Source organism: Paralichthys olivaceus, chromosome 1 (assembly GCF_024713975.1).
Source record: "Paralichthys olivaceus isolate ysfri-2021 chromosome 1, ASM2471397v2, whole genome shotgun sequence".
Classification (NCBI taxonomy): domain Eukaryota; kingdom Metazoa; phylum Chordata; class Actinopteri; order Pleuronectiformes; family Paralichthyidae; genus Paralichthys; species Paralichthys olivaceus.
Window position 1 is genome coordinate 5069405 of NC_091093.1, and position 13507 is coordinate 5082911.

Genomic DNA, 13507 nt, shown 5'->3' on the forward strand with positions numbered 1-13507 from the left:
TTTACGGCAGGCGGTGTGGTGGATCTGTTGATCTTTTGCAACCAGTCCTGTTTTGTGCTGTGATAAAAAAAGAAATGGGAAAAACACTTCACACAGAGTTGGAAAATAAATATGTCATTATTTTATAAAAGCAAAATTTTAGTTCGATTTGGCAACATTTCTCTTTAGAACAAGTCTTATGTTTGACACTGAATATACCGTAGATATATCTTGTACATATATATATACAGCTAAGAAAACTGAATGCAACCCATGAATATTTGCATAATGCCTGTGTCACCATTACATTAAAATTATGTTGTATTAAAATCCTGGGATTTACCAGAAAATGTATTTCTCTGATGTGGTAAAATAGCAATGGTCATGCATGAGTGTTCTTATGAGAACTTGTGCTCACACTGATTAAATATCGTCGCCCTCACCATGCAACTGTCAGAAGACATACAGGACAGTACAACCTTTACAACTAATGGTCCAAGAACAATGCTTCTCTGTTTAAAAAGAAACACCACTGTAAAGTGTAGTAGCCTCATGTCAGCACTGTGTGGATGGCCTCTTCCACCAGAACCACTCACGAGCTGAACATCTGGAGATGTTCTGGAAAACACATTCTGTAAAGTATGGATTGTACTTTATCCTCTCAAGACTCAAAGGATGTGAACGCTTAAGAGGAACGTTGCTCCATGAAAAAAAGTATCACATAAGTTTATGAATATAAATGGATAACACCAAGAAGAAATAAAACCTTTCACAATTAATTATCTGCCATCTGGTGTTTCAATGGTGAGAATTACTGTTTTTTGTCCTGATAAAAGTTGCTATCTTTAAATTCACAAGCTGTGTCCCAAGTTAGGTGTTCCCTCCTTCAGAAGCTGCATTTGATGGCCGATTGCATCACAGCCAAGAAATGCTTCTGTTCAGAGCAACAAAGGCTACAATGGCTGGATGCTTAAGTGACAAACCATTTGTCAAAGAGTAAATGCTGCATGCAAGTATGGTATCAGCCTTCAACCTAATCGGAACAGCTAGCAGCGCACATTTTAAAATAGCAAGGGGCATTAAAACAGCAGTAAGGGTGGTACAAACTGCTGATACAGAGCAAGGACATCTTCCATAAACCAGACCATCTCGTTTTGGTTTGACCTTCGAGATCTACATGTCCCACAAAGGCTCCGTCTTTCATGGGATGCAAAGACTGCATCTTTGAAGTAGCCCCTGGATTGGGAGACATCTACAGACTGTATCTACTGTAAAAATGGACGACCTGACAGCTCCCAAAATTGAATCCCTTAATATCTGCATTGCTGCCATTACAAAAATTTAAAAAACCCTACATACTAAAAAATGTTCCAAGAGATGGTTTCTTTAGTTGTAATTAGGTATACAACAGGGTGATTGATTGCTGAAACTGACTTACTGGCTTATTGGTCGACCTAAAACTTGTGGCTCCAATTGATGTCAGAAAGGCAAGATGGTGGCAGCTGTATGCTGAACAGTTTGGTTTTATTTTTGTACAACAGGAGGAAGCAATCTGTTTATGGCTGAACTAAAGTTGAGCAATCAACCCTAGTCTTCATTTAGCAGCTCATGACTTATCACATCACAGAGATTCATTCAGTGGTGTGATGAAATGTAGGTGCTCCTAGTTTGGTTTCTCAAAGGTTCTGTCAATCAGTGAACTCATCACAGACATGCGGTTTTATTATCCTCATTTGAACCCTGTCTGTGTTACACTCACTCTCGCTATCCTCATTCTTCTCTCTCCGGTCTCTCATCGTTCTCTAACACTGTCTCCATCAACTCTTTCTTTTTTTCAGTCTCACTGGAGCGGTGATGCTGATGTGCCACAGTCACAGAGAGGAAGGGATCCCTCAGTACTGCAGGTTTTTGCCTCCCTTTGACGTCTAATTAATGACAGGGGAACTTCTTTTATGCTCTTCTCTTGTTCCCTCACTTCCTGCCTCCTCTCATTCGCCCTATTTTCTCCTGGCCTACATTCTTCTATTGTGCAAGAATGCTTCACCAAGTGCTTAAATGATAGGGCCATCCACACCAACAGCAATAATAACTATAAATAACTATAAAAAACATTGTACAAAAATATTATTAAAAATATCACTCTAACTCAAGTGGATGTTGAAGTCCACACAGCAACTTTAACGGCAGCAACGATGGAAAACTCTATTGTTGAAGTCACTTTCAGAACAAGTTGATAAACTACAGAAACACCGGCAGCCAAAAAACATCAGAATTTACAGGGTGTCACGTTCAACACGTCACATCTTACATGACAGATGGCCAAGAGACTCATCACTGAGGTTCAAAAACACCCAAACCTGTTTGATAAAACAAACAGAAGATTCTGTTTGTTTTATCAAACAGGTTTGAAGATGCAAACAAGATGAAGGACATCTGGGATGCACGGAATGACTCAGTGTGGACACTGAATTTTGAAATGACACTGATGAAAAGTCTGTAATTAATGTGGATCAGTTGCATCTAACCTGCTTAATAAGGTCTCCATTTTGAAAAGAGCCATCTGAAGTATGCAAAATGGGAAGAAACACCTGTTCACATCAAGAAAATGCTGTAGTGATATCCAATCTGGCCGAGGAGAGAGGGAGACGATGTGGAATGGTAAGGTGGGATTCTTGGCTTCCAGCCTCCTGCTACTAGGATCCTCTGATAAACAGAGTAGACAATGGTGCCTTACTGCCCTAGCTAAATGTGGTTTGAACCAGAGGCTCCACAAGATATACATTTATTTTTGTCTCGTGCCTTTTTTTTTTAGACTTTGTCTCTGCACCACCATGACCAAATTGTGGCTTGTGTATTTTGGTGCTAGCTGCTCTAAGACATGTAGTGCCTTGTGGACATGAGAAGTAATACTTGTTTTGCAAATCTGACAAACGCACATTAGAAAAACCCAGTGGGGCTTCTGTGTCAGCATGTGGGATGCATGAGGGGTGAACAGTGACACTGCATGCATATGAGGGGAGAAAGCTGTGCGTGCACATATCCACAGTTTATTTTACTCTCTTTGCCTTGCCCACCTTTTCTCTCCCACACAAACACATTGACTGTCTGCTGCAGTCAGACTGACCATCAGCAACACTGGGAGAAATCCTACCCAAACTGGTGGCCAGAGGTCGGTGGCCATTCATAACGATTTTACTGCTTTCAGCAGGCAGGCAGGATTGAGCGTAGACTCAGTAGATGCTGCTATCGCTTTCTGTTCAGTTGCCTCCAGCAGTGTCCACCCTACTGATGTCCCCTACAACCAACCAACAAAGTAATTCATCTAATTCATCCATAAATATGTGGGCGGGGGCTTAATGAATGGGATTGTGTGTCTATCAAGTTCTGAATTCAGTGCATTCTCCATATAGCAGGTTTATTTGGGGTTTTTTGTTCATGTTTTTCCGTACAGTTTGCTCTTGTTTTCTGATAGATCTTGGCTTTCTGTAAATCTACCTCTCTGTGTGTCTCTTGGTCCACTGATCCAGCACTGAGTTCCAGAGAGGCTGCAGTATGTTCTAAGATTCAGCATTAAAACAAGATAAAAGGTCTTTTCTGCTCCAGTGTCCCGCTGCTGGCTGCCAGCCACAGAGGAAACAGCAGCTAACCTCAGACGTCTTTATTAAGAGAGAAACCAACGCTCTGCCTCTTCTCACTTCTCTGTCCCAGGACTTATTTTGTTTCTTCCATATACTTTTTCACTCAGCTTCTTTGCCCATCTTTCACCAGAGACAGAGAAAATAAACAGTGTTTGTCCGGTGTTTACTCTTCCATCTATTGACAAGTTTTTTTCTTTCTTCATACATTTGTATTTTGCTTGATTCCTTTTTCCAGCTTCAGTTGTGTTTTCTTTTCCGGCATGGCAGTGTGTTTGTGGGGCTCAGAGCAGGGGCATTATATTCAGCATCATCCCAGCAGAGGGGAAATAATGAATCATATAGTTGCACTATGATGCCAGCAGGAGATTCCTGAGAAAGATAATCAAGTATACAGCAGCACATGGAACACTGTGGACTAGGAATTCCTCTTTTCTCTTGGCTCTTATCTTGTGGCCCATCACTCTGTTTTTCCCTGCAAAGAGGTGAAGCTGAGAGAGAAACACTTGGCACTTACTTTCCCCCAGCAGGGAATGAGCGAGGTTTACTCAGCAAGCCGGTGCTCCTAATCTTGGCTCATGATACATTGGGGGGCTTCAAAAGTCACCTAATTTAAAATTGGGACATGATTTGAAAAAAGCAAAAGGAGACATAGCACCCCTCAAAGCTTTAATTAAAAGACCAAGATGATGTAGGATGGAGACGAGAGAGCACCAATGAGGGTCAAGGTGGCTAATGGCTCCTCCAGAGAGGGGAGACTAATAAATAGAGGAGATAGAAAGACAGAGAGAGGGAGACAGAGAAGGGGGGCAGTAGTAATGCATAGAATAGATAGAGTCAAAAAAGACAACCTGTACTAAAAATGATTTAGTGAGAAATGATTGAGCTGCAGTATAAGAAGAAAGGAAAGAAGACCAAGACAGAAGTAGATAATGGTTGAAAGGATTTAAGATGTGCATGAGATTGTCAGTCTTACCTTCTCAAAGACAGGTTTGTTGTTATTCACATCGTCCACTCCCACTATGACCTGGGCCGTGGATGACAGGGCCTGAGGTCCGCCTGAGGCATTGTCATCTGTTGCTGTAACGTTAAGGACGTATTCGACACCCTGGAGGCGAGGGGGTGGGCTGGAGCGTAAACGGATCAAACCTGGAATCCAACATAAAGGTGACAGAGGCTGATACACATGGTCTGTCTGTTGATGTAACAGTAATCGCTGTCCACATGGTCAACCTTTACTTTGGAGATGAAAAGAGTCCGTCACGTCAAAGGGTCCTTCAGCGGTGTGCTACAAGCAAAGTTGGTCTGTGTGTTTGTACACAAAAACATCTGCCAAAAGATTGAAGAGTGACGGGGATGGGTGAGAGCCATCACACTAGTGACAGTGACGACGTCTCTGTCAGACAACCATTCATGTTCAAAAAGTCCAGAGCCAGCACAGTTTAGCTTTGTTACATTGCAGATCAGTCAGTCAGTGAGGTTGTTTCAGATTCAAGTGAAAGTCAAGCTTCAGTCGTTTCTCTGGGTTAACATCAGTGGCACGGCCTTTACATTTGGTTCATGCTTCACATGGGCTGGAACAGATAACTGAGTTTAAAAGCAATCAACATGAAAACAACCCGATGAAGGGCAAACAGAAGTACAGGTGTTTGAGTCCCTCATTTCAAGTGGTGGAAGTCAGTTTGCTGAGGTGAAAAGTGTCCTTTGGGCAAGATACTCAACCATAAATTGCCTGTGGCAGGTATGCTTGGCAATGGGGAAACGGTGTGTGATAGAAAAAGTGCAACATATATTAGCGCAGTGGGTGAATGTGACTTGTAATGTAAAGTGCTTTAAATGGTTGATAGACTGGAAAAATGCTTTATAAATGCATTGCACTACTTTAAACGGAGGCAAAGGTTGGTAGAAGAACTAAATATAAACTGATTAGCTAATAAACCCTCTGTAAATTATTTTAGGGAAGATGATCCCAAAGTCCCTAAAGTTAATTAAATAAGAACTGCCATGAGACTTTTGAGCAACATGGCAACAAAAGTTAGCATTCAGCTTAATGCATGTATTTTCTTAATCATAAAGCTTGTTTGGCCTAGTAATGTGAGATTTCCACCAATTTACTCTGAGCATGTTAGGGTTAGATTCGTTCAGCCTAACACTAACTTCATTTCATGACACTGCATGGATAGCTCTCCAGATAATTCACCTTTAAGATGGCAAGAAATGTTAAATAATTGGATAATGCCAAATTTGAAAAGATGAATGAATTGAGTGGCTGTATCTCTAAAGACATGGCAGCACCAAGTGACAATGTAGTCAACATGACACCAAAGATGCTGGAAGTAGAGGGGCTATAACTGCAAGGCAAAAACTTTTACGAAGCAAATCAATTAAAGAAAATTGCTTTGGGTGTCTGTCTTGTATTGTTGCTACCCAAACAACTTGTTGTGGCTATTCAAATTGATACTCAAATCACGCAAATTGTGCTGCTGCACTGCATTTAATACGATGCCATTGTATATATGCTTTCTCTCAGCATCCACAACTGAGTCCCAGCGTCCCTGCGTGACACCAGAGTGAAGTGAGCGCCAGGATGAAAATAACCCACATAAGCCTTCACATTCTCTCGCTGTAAGGGTGCAACAGTTTTCTCTGTAAACAAGACAGAATGAGCTGAGCCGATGAAGGCAGGAGAGGTTTGAAGTGGACACTGAGTTTCTTGTTAGTTTTTTAAAGTTAAATTGATTGGTATTCCCTGTTAATTACTGCATTTCATCCTCTGTCTCTCTGCCTCTCACTGACTCCTTCAGTCTGGTGTAGGCGTCTCATCTGCATCCCACTCTGCTGTGAAAGACTCTCCTCCACTCTGTATTCATCTGACTCTATGGTGCCCTGTTTACTTTGTGTGTATGCAAGTGGTGCACGTATGTGAATAGGTGTTAGTGTGTGGACACCTCTTTATCTTCACAACCAGGAGCAGGTGCTATCAGTCATGTGTTCATTTGGTTCCTGTTTCACAAGGGAGTCTGGAATTGAATTAATATGTGCACTTCATCATAGATACTGCATGTGTGTGTGTGTGTGTGTGTGTGTGTGTGTGTGTGTGTGTGTGTGCGAGTACTATTCATCGTCTATCTCTGTGTACCAGACCAAGAGAAATTATGATTACAGCCAAGAAATGTATGCTTTTTTTTTTGTTTAATTATTTTTTCAGGTTTTTTTTTAATCAGCGTGTGTTCAAAGAAACTGTCACAGCGCAACAGAAGATTTCCATCAAGTGATTTGTGCATGAGACGAAGATGAAGCAAGAGCAGAATCCCTGTCAAGCTCATGATTTCAGAAAGGCACACATATACAGTGTGTCCCTTGTGTTTGCTTTTGAGTGTGTTTGTTTGTGTGTGTGTTGTTGTTGTTGTTGTTGCACAAGAGATGGAAGATTGCCATAGAGGGGGTGTCTGGCTCGAGGTGTTTATCACAATAGCTGGTTCCCTGGCACTGCTGTCCATGGTTATGTGAATGTGTTTTTTAGTGTGTGTGCGTGTGAGTTTGATGGGGGGGGGGGGGGTATTTACAGCTGTACAGTTTTAAGAGTAGGAAGCTTTGCCCGACAAGAGATGTCATATACTGAGTGATACAAACATTAATGTATATATATACTCACACACTCCTACAAAGTAATTTAAGTAAATTGCACATTGGTGCACATAAACACTTCTATTCAGGAAACGCTGTGGCAGAGGTTTATACCAAGAATAATAAAGTTCAGCAATGACTTTTTCTTTTCATGCTACACTACACAACTCTGTGTGCAGAGGAAACTGAAGGGATGCTTTGCAAAAGCTTGTACGCAGATAATTAATATGCTTCAGGACCTAATTTCTTGCTGTTATTTCTAAGCGACAACATGTAGCCTCTTTGGGTTAAGGAACTCCAGACTCTGAGGATGAATGCAAATAAGCGGTTTCATACTCTTGTCAGTTTCATAAGCTGTTTGTCTTGCAAGGTTGACCCGATTTTCACAACATTCTGCACACAGCGCTATGTTGATATGCTCTGTTAGCTCAGAAATGTTATATTCCTCAACACTGTGAAATACTAATGTTTTCTTTAGTATTGAGCACACAAAGGCAAACTTCTGAATGCCTTCAGAATCAGCACACAAAGCCTTGCTCTTCGAAACCTGTGCCCTTTTTCAACCTTCAATCTCCAACAACTGTTAAGGAGAGCATCTTTTAACAAACTCCTATGTCTGAGATTTGTGATATTTTTAACCATTCAACTGTGTCACACAAAAGAAACGGATGGCAAACAAGAGAGGGATCCATCAATTACTCACAGGAAAATTTCACATTTCATGGACAACCAGTCGGTGGTACAATATAAAAGGTATCACAGCACCTTGCTTTTGTTATTACACAATCAGGCCCAAGCTTAGACATAGCCTGGCCGAACATCTGCGAATCCACATCTATTTGTTGGTCTCTGCTCTGAATCTGAACAAGCTCTTCATAAACTCAAACCGAGGGCTATGAGAATTTCCCAGAATCCCTTGCGAATGACCAGCAGAGAGGTTTCTGAACTAAACTGCTCCTCTCATAACAAAGCCTTCTGGCAGGGTTTTTTACAGAGCACTGCCAGCAGCCTGAAGCTGTGTGCTTTTGATTTATACTTGAACTAATGCCGAGCATCAACGAATGAATGGCAAGTGTCATTGATTCACCTGCATTAGCATGGATGTTATTTGGATTTTATAGGTCTGCCACTTAAGTAACTGCAAACAATAGCATTGGTTGATTTAAGATCTCAACAATGTTATTACAATGACATCACCAGCAAAACCTTTTATCTATTACTATGACTACTGATGATGTAACAGCTGCTTGAAGCTTTCAACCACTACTCCTTGTAACTACATTTCAAGGGGTAAGATAACCCTCGAAAACAAAGGGTAGGGAGAAGGAGTGAAATGGTGAATGTTTTGATATCAGCTTTTAGCCCCTAAAAGCAAACAGCTCAGACTGAGACTATTTTATAACTTAATAATTGCCTGATTATCTGTACATAGTTATATAACATAGGTTATTTCCAATTCTCCTTTATTATTTGTCACAATTAATTCTATAAACTCCATGGTTGTACAGGGCAAGCTCATTTCACACAAGTGAAGGTTAAATAAAGTTTAAGAAATATGAATGCAAAGGGTTATCTGTTTCAAACAGTACTTCACTTTGAACACTGATGTAAAGCAAAAAAGAATATAATCATTGGTAACACTGTTATAAAAGAGCTGAATGTGTTGTTAGTAAATCTAAAACACAATTGTGTATGAAATAAATATAGAATCATTGATTTCATATAAGTAGTTATTATAAAGTGTAGGGTTAATATTTGATTTTGCTAACTACATTTATTACTGTAACATAAAGTAAATTGTGTTATTTCAGGCACATGAATAAGATGCATGTTTGGTGAGTGTTAATTAGTGCTTGAGATAAGCACAAGGACAAAATAACTTTGCAACCATGACCACAAGTCCAATTATTAATCACCTGTATATTTGAAATAAACAATACTGTAAAAGGGTTTATTGAAAAGTAATAATTACAGTAATAGGCAAATTTGTAATATTTAACAGATAGTCTATTCAGAGCAGCTACTGTTTGAGGCCTGACCTGCTCATGACCCACACACTCAAGGCTGCATCACATTTCTTTGCATTTCAACCCTGACTCATGGCCCTCCATTCTGCTCAAACTCCTCAGTCTGCATAAACAGTTCACTCCGCTCCTTCTTTCGTGACTTTTAATTACATACACCGTAGCTGAAGTTTAGCCATTTCAGCAGCTGGATACACTCAGGCAAGACCTCCAACCCACCATCCCACCTGGACACCTTGACTATGACTTAAAAAAAGGCAATTTGCTCATACTCTAACAACACAATAGCCAGGATGGTGTGCACCCTATTTCTCATTATCCTCATCTAAATAGGCTATTGTATGGTGCGTGGCTGGGGCTGATGGAGGTTGCATTGTAGACTGGCTGATAAAGACTACAATTAGAACAATTGTTTAAATCAGAAGGAACAACCGACTTGGGTCAATAAACCAGTCACAAAATAAATGAATAAAATAAATAATAAAACATATAAAGATAAATAAATGAACTATCCATCTTAATTCAGAGTCTAAACACTATACATAATGACAATAATCAAATTTAGAAACTTTATCAAGAACAATGACATACACAGTAATCTTATGACTGCAAATAGACTATATCAAGAGTGTTGTAACAACAATTTGATAGGAGCTCAAGAAAATTAAAGCATTTTATGTTTTTCCATAGTTTTTTTAAGCTTGAAGAAGTGGTCGCCATTCACTTCCACTGTACTGGATGCTGCTGTCACCCGGACATTTGCATCCACCCATCCACCTCCTCCAGAGAAACTCCTGAGGATCTCCTGAGATCAATGTCTGAAAGCAGCTTGTGGTTTCAACCTCTGTGTGAACGAAACTCTGCAGAGTTCACATTCAACACTTTTCACTCTTATTTCTTTATACTGAAGAAATATTGCCCATGAAATCAGATGTGCTCTGTGGATTATACAGGGTAGCAGGGGCAAAAGACGTGTAAATTGTAATTTGTATTTTTTAATGCTTTGAGCGCCACAATTACTCTTTCTTTATGATAACTTGTTAGGTTTAACTGCTGCAAATAAGAGAGGCAATTCTGCCACCACACCACCTTTAGACACAGTGAGGAGACACGATACAGGTTGGGGGAGGTGGGAAGAAACGCACAGTAAATGGTCTGGCTGGCTGGCAACTCATGGTGGATGCATCCATGTGGTTTGGACTCTAACTATGCCGTTACCAGGTTGTCCCTTCTTAGGTCGTCTCAAAGGTTGTGGGTTATCCTGGATCATAAGGTTGATAATCATATGCATATATTACAATAATTTGAATCTGCTGCTATTATTCCAGCACTCGATTCTGTTAAGCTGTGGTTGTTATTGTCTACATGTATATTTAAGACGTGTGTGGTGCCCTTGTGTGTCAGTGTTTTCTGGGAGACGAGCAGTTTCATTCTGCTGGGCACTCCTTGCTGTGTGGTCATGAATGACAATACAGTTCACTTTGACTTTGACTTTGCCTCCTATTTTCATATTTCTCTCTGTCCATTGCACTCAATGTGTAATGTCATGACTAATTTGTGCATGTGTAAATCTTCGAATACTGGAGTCTTAGTTGCTTTAAATTTGAAAGCGTACAGCCAATCATGCCAATGCAGCTTTGTCCAAAAATGTCTATTTGAAGAAGTGTTTACTGATGTTTTGGCAGATCAGCTGCTTAGTAGGGACGACAGCTTCTGACTGCGGGATCAGCATGAAACTGAATGTGAAACCTTTTCATGCAGTTTATTCCAGGAAAAGGCCAGCAGACATCCGCAACACTATTTAGATTTTCCCAGGGGGGACTTGGACGTGGAGATGAAGCACTTTTAGTTTTCCAGCGAATAGCTCAAGAGATGTTGTTCCATCAGTTTCATTAGTGAAATACAATATCACACAGCACTTTTATATTTTTATTACTGCCTTCCAAAGTTTTAAGGATTTAAAAAAAACAATGTTTTGGGGGTTTTCGTGGGTGGGCTACAGGTGTTTTTATATAGTGATTCTGAAATGACATACAAATGTTCCAACCAAACTTAACCAGGACCTGTCTATCATTTGAAAAGTGGGACACGGATGAGTACGGAACCGAGAAACACTGGCCAGTAGACACAGATTTCATATCTGATTACTTTAACAAGTTGATGTTTAGCAGCCTGGCCGAGGCACATATAATCCTTCCTCCAAGAAAATTCTGAAAATACATCCAGGTTTTCTGTTATTCCTCTCCTGCTGGTTAAAATAGCAGCTTGGCTAACTTAATCAATGTGTGATTTCAGATTAAAGGTCTATTTATTGTGACGGATGACAAATGTGACTGGTTTGCAATTAGCATTGCAGTTTTGTTTCAGTATAATTAAGATAGTTTGGACTTAGTTTGTTGCTGCGGCTGCTACTGAGCCCATATGGGTCCAGGGTCAGGTCTTGGATAAGGTAATGAAACATATATTGGTACAAAACATAAAGGGGAAAATATCTGTTTCAAAAAAATTATATAGGATAATGTACTGACATATTGATGAGATTGTGGAACATGAACTTCAAATCTAAGTCTGATCTCCCTTATTGCAATATGCAATAACTTGACCTTTATCCTCCCAGCAACTGAAGCCCAGACAGCACGTTGTCAGTTATCTGTTCTTGATCATATATAATTATTCATGTTTTAAGACTATTCATCACTACTATATCATCAAAGAAGTACATACAACATACTCTAATAATCAACTTATATTGTCATTCACTCATGGTTAATCATACTGAGGGAAATTTGGTCATATATCTTTGCTTTTGCGTTTTCTTAAGAAAATGTAAAAACATTCTAATTTCTTCTGCCGAATAATGGAATGGGCCTCATTAATCAAATCCAGTTATATTGTGGGTTTTCAATATAAGCCTCAAGAGGAGAATTTAAATTTCCTTCTTGCCTTCTGTGTTCTGTTGGAAAAATGTCACTCTTGAAATCTAACCATTCAAATGTACACTGACCCAGAAAGCTGGACTCCTTTTCCAAAGACCCATGAATTAAAATAATATGTATACACCAGTCCATCCTTCATTCCGTCCACCCACGCCGCTCCAACTGTGCCAAGGAGGGCACTCATGCTTAATGCATTCAGACAGGGGGCCAGAAAAATGTGACCAGTTCAGTAAAGGCAGCAGGCAGCCACAGAGAGAGGCTACGGCCTGCTCGCTATTACATTTACACGGAGCTCCGGAGGCGCCCTGTAGTCCGATCCCTGCTTTACTCTGCCTCTGGTTGGCATAAACATCTAATGGGACCTAAAAGCCTTAGATGAGAGCAGCACATGCTGAGTAAGTGGTTGAAAATGGGACATGGAAAAGGTTTTAGGACATTCCAAGAACAAGGCGAGTGTCTGTTCTCATCTAGAAGAAATGTCTTAATACATGTATGTGTCTGTGTGTGTGTGTGTGTGTGTGTGTGTGTGTGTGTGTGTGTGTGTGTGTGTGTGTACTGGCCTGTATGTGATTGGATGCATTAATAGAGTTCTGTGTGATCTGTGCATATTTATAGATGTTCGTCCTTTTCTGTGACATACATGCATACAGTGCAAGAGCATGTGTAAGTGCATGGGACACACTCTTGTTGTGTATTTTTTGTTTGTCTGTGTGTGTGTGTGTGTGTCCGTATATATTTATATATTTGAGAGACTGAGCTTTTGTTTAATTTTAGGATCGTCCCCATTATACATTTTGATAGTGTTCATATTAGCGCTAGTAGTTGTATTATTATGAGTATTTTCCTGCATCTATGAGAGCTTGTGTGTCTCTAGAATAGACTTTATAACAGGGAGGATACTTTCAGATATGCACTGAAGCCTGAGTTTCTCCACAGGGGCAGTATGTGTTCACGAAAATGTTAATGTGAAAGGCTCGGAAATTTCTGCAGACTTTCTCCTGCCAGTGCCCTGGTATAAATTTGAGAACACAGCAGAATTCACTTGTTGATGTCTCTAACAGATGCTAAAATGAAAAAAAAACAAAGAAACAAAAAAAAGAACACAAAGACTTAAAAGAAAACAAAGAAAACAAATATCTCAGCATGAATTTACTGCTGAACCACCATGAATCCTATAGAGAATTTGTTGCTGTTGTTGGAGCAAAGAATCTCCCGCTGTGTAGTGCACGTATGAAAGGAAGCGTCTGGTAAAAGTCAGGACCCAATTCTCCAGAGTTCCTCCCAAAGTCAAGTCTAAAAACCTGCC

The 13507-nt window shown here is 40.1% G+C and overlaps 1 protein-coding gene across 1 annotated transcript in view; it reads right to left on the reverse strand.

Moving 5' to 3' along the window:
• Positions 1–13507, reverse strand: part of LOC109624855 (neural-cadherin) — a 271831-nt gene that overhangs the window by 147344 nt on the left and 110980 nt on the right. The window contains exon 8 of the mRNA XM_069532203.1: positions 4591–4763. Within this exon, the coding sequence (XP_069388304.1) occupies positions 4591–4763 (173 nt within the window). The remainder of the gene's footprint in view (positions 1–4590; positions 4764–13507) is intronic.